Source organism: Sturnira hondurensis, unplaced genomic scaffold (genome assembly GCF_014824575.4).
Source record: "Sturnira hondurensis isolate 20B ecotype Veracruz unplaced genomic scaffold, ASM1482457v3 Scaffold0024770, whole genome shotgun sequence".
Classification (NCBI taxonomy): Eukaryota; Metazoa; Chordata; class Mammalia; order Chiroptera; family Phyllostomidae; genus Sturnira; species Sturnira hondurensis.
In genome coordinates, this window is record NW_028097401.1 from 137,496 (window position 1) to 148,091 (window position 10,596).

Below are 10,596 nucleotides of genomic sequence, written 5' to 3' on the forward strand. Positions count from 1 at the left end.
TTATATGCTGGGAGCATTTGAATTCAGTTGAAAGGCCTTCTGTACCACATTCTTCACGATTTCATCCTTGACTCTGTCTTTAAAAATAACTAGAAAATTACAGTGACAATATAATTATTTTCACTGAAAACTTGGACCAATGCTGCACATTTAATATCAGTTTGTAGAGACTTGCCTTTCGTGATGAGTCAGTGCCCGGAACAGCCTTGAATCCACCACCATTGAGAAAAGGGCCATGCTGCCTTTGCCCTGACTTCTGACTGAGCCTAGACAGAATGAGCTGGCTGGCCCTTGCTTATGCTAATTGCTTTTGCATAAGCAAGAAGAGCTCTTTAATCAAGCAGGAAGTCTCTGGGAAGAATGCACAGGAAGTCACAGGACTGGCATGCCCTTTAGGACATCCCTTTGAATGTCTGTGAACAGGTCAGTGGATACACCTGGTGGGGGTCTGTGCAGTCATCCAAGATGGATCTGGCAGCATTCTCCAGTCAACATCTCAGGTGTCCTAAAGAATATATAACCACTGCCCATATGTGTTCATTACTCGGATCATACTACTTGCATGGGTCTTAAAAAACAAAGGTGATTGGCCTGGCTGGTGTGGTCCAGTGGATTGAACACTGACTTGAGAACCAAAGGATTGGGGTTCAATTCTCAGTCAGGGCACATGTTTGAGTTGTGGACCACGTCCTCAGTAGAGAGCCCCTGAGGAGCAACCACACACTGATGTTTCTCTCCCGCTCTTTCTCCTTCCCTTCCCCTCTGTCTAAAATAAGTAAATAAAATCTTAATTTAAAAAAAACAAAGGTGATCATATATGTGAAGAATTGTAATTTTAGTACAAAAGTAAATTTAACTCACAATGGGCTGAAAACTACTTACTATGTGGTAAATTTGCTGTGATTGTGCAAGATAAAAGGACATCCACCATGCATATGTAAATGCTGTGATGCTATGCTAAATAACAACAGGTGATAAATTTATTCTCTTCTGTGTAGCAAATGAAGTTTGGGCTGAAAAGTCTTGCTTCTGATGTCAGTTATGTAAGGAAGAATAGTAATTCTCAGTGTAGAGCCTAAAATTGAGAGAAAAATAACTACAATGGATTGAGTTTAAAAAATACTGTATATAAACAATGATAAATGCTTAACATAGACTTTCTAAAGGGAGGGGAGCCTTATTTACAGCATTTGCCAATGTCTGGTGGTGTAAATATTCCCACCAGGGCCAAGTTTAGGCAATCAATATGTTGTCCCTGAGCATGGAGTGGGAAAGACGTAAGTACAGACAGTGCTGGTAAGCTGGTGAAAACAGTCAAATGTTCAGGAGTTGCAGAGGTTGTTAAGTGTCCATTTAATTTCCTGTGTTTTTACTAGCCTTCCCTTAAGTTGGAGTGACTGCACAGGAGTGTTCCTGGCCTAAAAAGTGAGCGGAAGTGATGGGCGTCGTTTCCCAGCTGAGGCAGCTGTGAACAGGTGTGCACCTTCTGTTTCCCTGCTGTGATTCTGAGGACACGTGTCCTGCAGGGCGCAGCCGCAGGAGGGGAGAGGGCTGCCTCTCCCACATCTGACTCTGTGCGAGTGTACGATTCACATCGCTGTGTAAGGCATGGAGGACTGACTGTCTGTTGTGTTGTGTCCCCTGGGTGTGATGCAGGATTAAAAAGGGTGGCGTGTAGGATGGCATTGCCATTTAGAAAACTTCAGAAACCTAGCAAGTAAGAAACGAAGACAAGGTGTGTCTGAAGTGTGTTAACCCTTGGGGATCGGAGGGCAGTTGGATCCAGGCATGCTCACAAGGCTAGTAATTAGGGGAGGGGGAAGGTCTGCATATTGTTTGGTGGTCTCTGCGTGGATCCTTCAAAAGTCTCTGAGATGGCATTTGCAATGCAGAATACTTTTTTAGGGAGCCTCTTAGGAGCTGTGAGCTGGGGGTGTGGGTGGGCTGTGTATTGGCAGCTGGGGCAAGACAGTCCCTGCCCACCCTGGCAAATCAGCACTCTCCTTACTCACCATTCAGGTTGCATTCACATTTGTGGAGCCTGTTTTTCTTTCATTGTTGCTCTCTCATCTACCACTTATCAAGTAATGGCCAGAGTAAGCCAAAGGGGGTGCATTATTCCCTGTTCCAGTCAGAGGTTTAAAGCACATACCTCTTGGGGTCCAGCACAATAGAAGTACCTACCCATCAGCCCTGGCTGGTGTGGGTGCATGGATTGAGTGCTGGCCTGTGCACCAAGGGGTTGCCGGTTTGATTCCCGGTTGGGCACCTGCCTGAGATGCAGGCTGGGTGCCCAGTTGGGGGGGTATGGGGGCAATCACCCATTGTTTCTCTCCCTCTCCCCCTTCCTTCCATTCTCTCTAAAAATAAATAAATAAATAAAATCTTAAAAAATAAAAAAGAAGTACCCATCAGGTTGGACAACCCCAAGGGAAGTCTGAATGCGGGTTTACAAAGTCTAAATTGTGGAGTCAGCCACCTTCCCCGCTGAGGGAGTCTGGCCTAGACTGAGCTTTAAAATACCTTCTTTTCTTGCTTTTAGTTCTCTACTCACCAGAAAGTGGAAGGAGTGTCCTTCATCAGTGATTTCACTCCTAGGAATGTATCCTAAGATTTTCATTAGAAAACAGAGTGTAGATGCATACAATATTTATTTACACACACCCCCACACACACATAACTGCCCATGCACACACACAGGCATGTGTACACTGCCCTATGACACATGGTCAATAGAAGGCACATAGTCCCCTCTCTAATTGCCAGAAACGGAGATTCACTAAATTACAGTATATGTATGAAATGGAAAAATTAACAAGAACAGCAACAGTTAAATGTCATAGAAGATTGTGACATGAAGAAAGTTTCAAAAATGTGATTGCCAAAGGAAAATCAAAGGATAGATCTAATATTTATCACTTTAAATGCTTCTTGTATACAGTAAGTGCATATATATACACTGCAAGACTAGACATTCACACAGCAAAATAATCAGACTGTTTACCTAAAAACATAGATTTGTAAGTTATTTACATGATGTTTCATTTTTTTTGTTTCTAAAAAGAAGTAGAAAATGGTCTTATTTTCAGGGAAGACACAAATTTTATCTGCTATGAATAAGCCTTTTGAAACTTTGACCTGTGACTTAAAATTGTCTGTTCTCAGCAAATTCTTCACATGGAAAGAAAAATAAATAAATAAGGGAATTAAGTGAATAAGTAAAATAAAGTTCTAGAGTTGTAAGATGTTTTAAGCTAAAACTAAACCACCAGTTAAGATGAGTACTTTTAAATTAGTGAACTATAGCAGATTTTCGAAAAGGGGCCAGAAAACCTGAAGCAGAGGCTCTAGAATGAAAAATTTGTCTGAATGGCTCTATGACCAATGATAGAACTTCACATTATGGGGAACAGTTTGTCTTTCCTTCATAAACGTGGTTCTGATATGTTCATTAGATTAAGACTGAATAATTGACACATAATAGAGACTAGCATATGCACATAGGTTCTTTTGTATTAAGTAATTTCAATTTTTATTGATTCTCCAGCCCTGACCTCTATCACTCTTCAGTTCTTGAGCAGGTCTCTGTAAGGAATGGGGGGGAACCGGTCACGGGTCACGGAGTTCCTGCTGCTGGGATTCCAGCTCAGCTCAGAGACAGAAGTTCTCCTCTTCTGGGTCTTTTCCCTGCTCTACACTTTCAGTCTATTGGCAAATGGCACGATCTTTGCGCTCATCTGTCTGGACCAGAGACTACACACCCCCATGTACTTCTTCCTCTCCCACCTGGCCATCATTGACATGTCCTATGCTTCCAACAATGTCCCCAAGATGCTGGCAATCTTAGTGACCCATAACAGAGCCATCTCCTTTGTCTCATGTGTCATGCAGACCTTTCTGTATTTGAATTTTGCTGCTACAGAATGCCTGATTTTGGTGGCAATGTCCTACGATCGGTATGTGGCCATCTGCCACCCCCTCCACTACACTGTCATCATGAGCTGGACTGTGTGCACAGTCCTGGCCACTATGTGCTGGTTGTGTGGATTTTTCCTGCCTCTGATACATGTGCTTCTCCTTCTAAGGCTGCCATTCTGTGGGCCCCGGGAAGTAAACCAGCTCTTCTGTGAGCTCTTGTCTGTCCTTGAGCTGGCCTGTGGTGACACCTGGATCAATGAAGCTGTTATCCTTGCTGCTTCTCTCTTGTTCTTAGTCGGGCCCCTCTGCTTGGTGCTGGTGTCCTACATACACATCCTCTTGGCCATCCTGAAGATCCAGACTGGCGAGGGCCGCAAGAAGGCCTTCTCCACCTGCTCCTCCCACCTCTGTGTGGTCGGGTTCTTCTTTGGCATTGCCATGGTTATTTATATGGTCCCAGAGTCCACTCAAAAAAAGGAACGAGAAAAAGTACTGTCCCTGTTTTACAGCCTCTTCAATCCATTGTTAAACCCCCTCATCTACAGCCTGAGAAACGTTCACGTGAAGGACGCCTTGTGTAGGGTGCTGCAGGTGAGGTCCAGGTGAAGGGTGAACAGAACTTTGGGCTAAGCAGAACCTTTTCTCTGTGAGATGTAGTTTCAAGATGACTTAAAAGTGAGAAAAACTACCTAGCAGTAAAGTTTGATAAGAGGATGTGAATTGTCCAAGACTGAAAGTGGGGAAAATTTTGATGTACAGGGATAGTCCCTGAGAAGTTTTGTTCAGAGATGAGGCATCTGGATTATGGATTGTATGCTTAATGCTGTAAAAAATTATAGAGCCTATTTCTTCAAGAACTAGATTAGTAGTTGTTGTGAACTGCTCTGCCTGGTTTCAGGAACGATATCCCCCGGTGGCTGAGGATGAGTGAATGAACTCCGGAATGCAAGCCGCAGGAGACAAGGCTTGTCTCTGGTAGCAAATGCTGCCTCAGTTTCCTCCCTGTCCCCAAGGCATGGTCGGGAGTCCTTAACAGGTAAGACCCCTCAGAGGAGTGGTAACCTAGGGCAGACACAATCACTTGGGAGGCCTTCATTGAAGGACTCGGGGGGCCTGCAACAAAGAGCAATGGACTGTCGCCCCCCTGGCTTTGAGATAGGTCGAGTCCCCATGTCCTCTGGGAGAAGCACTTCCTTGCCCTAATCCCCTTAAGCCTGAATACCTGATGGGGAGGGGTGTAGCTCTTTGCCCTGCTAGAGGGTGTCTGGGGAAAAATCTGGCATCACAAAGACTTCCTGATAAACCTGTGAAATCTGCTCTGCTAAGAGTGCTTTCATTCATATGATAAGGGTCTGAGCAGGAAATGAGTATGTCCCCAAAGTTTCTACAACCCCCTTTCCTGACACTGACTCAGACTAAGCTCTCAGATTTCTTTGAAATGTTATCCACTCTTTGACCCTTGCCGCCCTGTATTCCTGTGTATCACAACCCAATAAAAGCCCTTGGAGGAAGGAGCTCAATGACTTTTTCTCCTGAGAAACTGGCCACCTCTCCTCCCCAAACTGATCATATCTCAGTCATGTTTACTCTCATCCATGGCACACGGGGGGACTTGTAAGAAAAGTCGCCCAACAAGGAGTGTCTTAAGAAAACATCTTTTTGTTGTTGTTGTTGAATTGCAGAAACATTGTTAACACCTCCCTAAGTAACCAGTTTAACCATAAACATTCATATCACCTGGTAATGGCTGGTAAATTTCAGAGAACTAAACCCCCAGGGGAAAAACTTCTTGCTGTAGAGAGTAGCTTAATACCAACAGTGATCGCAGAGCTGCTTGTTTCTATGATACCAGCTGAGAATGAAGTGAAGGAAGGAATGAGATTCACTGTGGGGTCGCCAGTAATTTCCAAGTGCTCAAACTAGAGTTGAAAAATAGTCAGTGTTGAACAAAAATAGGATGGCACTATCTTACAACTCCTTATAGAAATGTTTCCATTTCTCCTTGGCTTCTGTTCTTATTTTTACCTCCCATTTATGTTTTACAACACATGGAATGAAAGGCAGACTTATTCCCTAGTTACTTCACTTCCAGATTATTTTTATATCTCTTGACAAACTACATCAATGATATGGATTTGAGAAGCTCAGAAGAACTCAAGCAGGATATCATATAAATAAAACCTATACTTGAACAACAATAAAAAGAATTGAAAAGAAAAAGTAAACCTCACTGGAAATATATTACTCAAACTATTGATAGTGAAAGATAAATAAAAAGGCTTAAAACTGGCAGGAAATAAATGAATTACTTTTGAAGGAACAACAATAAAACTATAGCTGACTTCTTACTAAACACTGTAGAAGCCAAAATTAAAAGTTGTCAACATAGAATTCTACATGCAATGAAACTGGCCCTTAAAAACAAATTCTCTAAACCAAAAAAAAGTAGAAAAGAAGTAAATTTGGAGCAACAGGAAGGAAAAATCATGGTAAACAAAATTATCAGTAAATTCCATAGCCTTTCTTGAGTTTTCTAAATTATATTTCTAATTATACTGTTTGATCCTTGCGGCCCTGCATTCCTGTGTATCACAACCCAGTGAAAGCCCCTGGAGGAAGGGGCTCCTGGCCTTTTTCCTCTTAGAAACTGGCCACCTCTGTTCCTCAAGCAGATCATGTCTTGGTAGTATTTACTTTCATTTGTGGTGGAGGAGGGGGGGACTTGAGGGCAAAGTTTCCCCCACAATGAAGCACGCCGCCACCTCTCTCTGTCGTAACTGGCTGCAACCTACGATGTCGTGGTTAAGATGAGGAGGCTGTGATGCCCTGGAACACCCATTGGGGTAGGACAGTGAGGGCAGTGGTCAGCCCAGTGTGTCAGCACATGGGTGTGTTTGACCCATTTGCATACCCACCTGAGGGTCCACAAGCCCGACAATGCTTAGTTACTGAGGCCTGACCATAACCCCCTGAGGGATAGACAGTAATTCTCAGCAGTTTTAAAATTACCAAATTCATTCCCACTCATAAGCCTTACAAAATGTGTATATCAATGGTGTTAGAAGATGAAACTCATAATTACTTGGGAATGCACTGTCCACTCCTCTGAAGCCTCACTGTATGGCCTGTGTGCTGCAGTGGCATCATCTGTAGGCAGTGGGGTTGAGTGATGTTCATTGTGTTAAAGGAATTGTTTAACTTGTAATTGCTGCATAGGTAGGAGCCTTCTTCTTTTGTTCATACACAGTGAAGAGTCATGGAAAAATTACAGGTGCTATTTACCTAGAAAACAGGAGTTGCCCTCAAGCCAGAAACTGGAATTGAGAAGAAAACACTAGATGAGACACTAATGAGAAATCCGTGTCTCTTGTTGTTGGTAACATAGATGTAAAGAGTCTAAGAGGAAATCCAAATGCTGGTGTTGGGGTCATTTCTTTCCTGTGGACCATGTGGAACCTGGGGTGGAGGAGGTAGGACATGAAATAATGTCACACAGAATGTGTCAGTTCCTTCAAATAAGAGGGTAAATAGCTCAGGTGGCAGGTCGAATAAGAGTAAGAGGGATTTTCAGCCTGGTGACCAAATAGCTGCACACATTATAAGTCAGGCTGTTCTAAGCTCTGTGGAGCATTTACCATCCATCAGAGAGAAGAGAGAACTGAAGAATGAAGGAAGGTGAAGACCAGCAGGCTTTCACCTGAGTGTGAGGAAAGAACCAGCGCCCCCTGGTGGGCAGCATGGTCAGAGCAGCCACCCAAGCGTGACAACTGCACAGCAGAGGTGAATTCAGGAGTAAGGGAGTCAGGACTGTGGAGTTAGATATCCTTCCCACTGGGTGGTTTCTGACAGAGCTGAGTCTCCTGCCGCTGGGATGTTGTAGTTTGATCTTTAGATGACTAGAGATAGAGGGATATGTGAACACAGATACATAAATTGTGTGACTGAGTTCACTGAGCACTGTCAAATCTCAGAATTTACTAGGATTCATGAGTTCAAAATTTATTCACGGAAGCATTATATCGCACAAACCTATTGAGATAATGAATAAAATACTTATACTCAAGGAAATAATGTGCAGCTGTTCACAGCATGTTGCATAGAAATGTTTTGACATGAGAAATAGTTTCTGATGTGTTTCTAAATGAAGGAAATAGGTAAACTTAGCAACACTGTTTGATATATATATTTAAATTTGTGATATATATGAAAACACAATAAAATGGTATAACTGTATATACACTTTATTAATAATGCTTATTTGTTTTTTTTCAGGGTATTACCTCTTTTTAAAAACTTTTTAAAATGTATTTTATTATTACTTTTCTTTAGGGTACCCTGACCAGGAATTGAACCCATGACCTTGGCATACCAGGACAATGCTCCAACCAATTGAGCCACCTGGCCAGGGCCGACCTCTTTAGTCTTAAATAGAGTTTTGTAATGTTTTCCTACAAAAGTTTTGAGACTTGATGTCAAATGCTCATACAAGGTAAGAATCACCATATTCACACAATCACCCATATTCTTAAACTTTAATCTTTAAAATTTTCAACTCTGTGATTTTCTGAGTAGGAATAAAACAATAAAATGAACTTGGTAATTAATAAGGTGTTAGTTACAAATATATATTTTGCCTAAAAATAAAGTACTAAATACCATCAACCATTTTCTTCAATGCTAATGTTAATTTAGTGAAATAGATTTGACTCCATAAAAGGGAAGTCAGTTAAGCTGTTTTCAGTGTTTGCAAACATGAAAATGTGTTATCCCAGGAACAATTTGTATTCCTTGTCAAATTTTATGCTTGCTGTTTTAAAAGAGGACATCAGAAATGTGACAAAATTCCTGGTAAAAATGTAAATTATTGACATTAACATACTAGTTTATGAGTATGATTCTTCCCTAAAGTAATCAGTCCCTTTTGGAGAAAGGTGCCTGTGGCTGACGTGTATGTTCCCATGTATGTGCCCGTGGCTGATGTGGGGAATGTATGAGAAAAGTGTGAAACAGCCATCAGAAGTAAGGAAGTGCTCAAAAACTATGGAGACATGTCAGAAAACAAAAGGGCAGATTGAAGACTGTGATTGTCTTTAAAATGGGAACCATCTGGGGGACCAGGGAAGATGGCGACGGAGTAGGACGGAGTGAATCCAGTTCCCGTACTCCTGGTAGAAAATCCTGGCAGGTTTACTGAGGAACAGTGCAATCGACCAACAGTTCCCCAGTATTTATGAAAATAAGAGACCAGAGATTTTGATGGAGGGACCAGACAGCTACAGGTCAGTAGGGACTCCAGGATGTGAGTAAAGACAAAAGTGGTGGTGGGGGTGGGGGGGCAGCGACCTCGGCCAGTGCCTAATGGCCTGGATGCCACCGCTGCCGCAGTCAGGGTCCAGAGGCTTCTGTCTGGATCCAGCGCCGGCGGTGTCTGCTACAGAGGGCGCTTCGGAACCCAGCACCCGGTGGGTCTACAGCAGACTCTTTGGGAGCCTTGGGACTGCTGCAGGGTCCGTGGAAGAGAGTGGACTCCTTCCCTCTCCGTCTAAGCAAGGCTGGGCAATACCAGGCAGAGACCTGTCTGCTTAAGTTTACAGAAAGGTTAACAAGGACAAAGGGCCATGTTCAACCGCAGATTGTGGTTGCCAGTTCACCAGCCTGCCAGCCCGCCAGCCTGGGAGAACTGAGAGGAGCATTGTCATCACGGGTCTGGCTGGGGATTGGGCTGGGCTGAGAGGCAGGCTTTCTGGGGAAGTTTTTATTGGAAAGTGGACTGAGGTGTTCTCCAGCCATGGCAGCCACCTTGGTTCCCACCCAGCCTGTCAGCAATCCAGAGGAGGGGCAGAAACACTTGAGTCCTGCCACAGGACTGGGAAGGACGGCGCCAGAAACCGCGGGACCCAGACAGCCTGCCAGGTGTGTGGGCACCTGCACCCCAGCCCTCACAGAGGTCCTGCTGCAACCAGAAAAACCGGTTTGGACAGTTTGAAACCAACAAGGGAAGGTTTGTTTTCTGTTTGTTTTGTTTTTTTTTAGCAACTTTTTAAAAGTGATCTTATATTTTTTAAATTTTATTATTGCTTTATCTTTCAATACTTTGTTCCTCTCCTTTCTTTTTTCCTGTTTTAGGCCTTCTTTCTTTCTTCCCAGACTTATCGCTTATTCCTCCTTTCTCCTGCCTTTTTTGTGTGTGTGTTTGTTTGTTGCTTTGTTTTCTTTTACCCACAAGGGACATAAATAACTGGGAACTGTGAAAGAACCAGAGTGGGACCCAAAGAGGGGGCATCTCAACAATAGAGACAGAGAGACAAATTTCACTTAGCTATAGCAGAGAAGCCTCAAATTGCTGCATAGTTGTATTATTTTTTCATTATTCTCACTTCCTTTCTGTATAGGCTTCTTAGTCTTGGCTGGTTATGTTGTATTATTTGACAGGTTTCCCCTGTTCTTTCCTCCACAGTGTATTGCTAATTTTCTATACTTTATGCCACTTGCTTTCCTTTGGCATACTACCCAAGCTCTATAACCCTATTCAGACAGATCACATAGAGTCTGTCATGTGATTGTTGCTCTAATATTATTGTAAATAACAGCCGTTCTATACAACTGTAAATACTTCACAACACACCTCTCAGATCTTAGCCCACTTTACAGGTTCCTGAATTCTATTACTGTAGTGAT

General features: G+C 43.0%; 1 protein-coding gene across 1 annotated transcript; it reads left to right on the forward strand.

Moving 5' to 3' along the window:
• The first annotated feature begins 3,560 nt into the window (after nt 1-3,560).
• LOC118981820 (olfactory receptor 2A2-like) lies at nt 3,561-4,524 on the forward strand. Its single transcript, XM_037038637.1, has one exon. It carries the CDS (start codon nt 3,595-3,597, stop codon nt 4,522-4,524), a length of 930 nt encoding a protein of 309 aa, XP_036894532.1. The 5' UTR covers nt 3,561-3,594.
• The last annotated feature ends 6,072 nt before the right edge of the window (nt 4,525-10,596 follow it).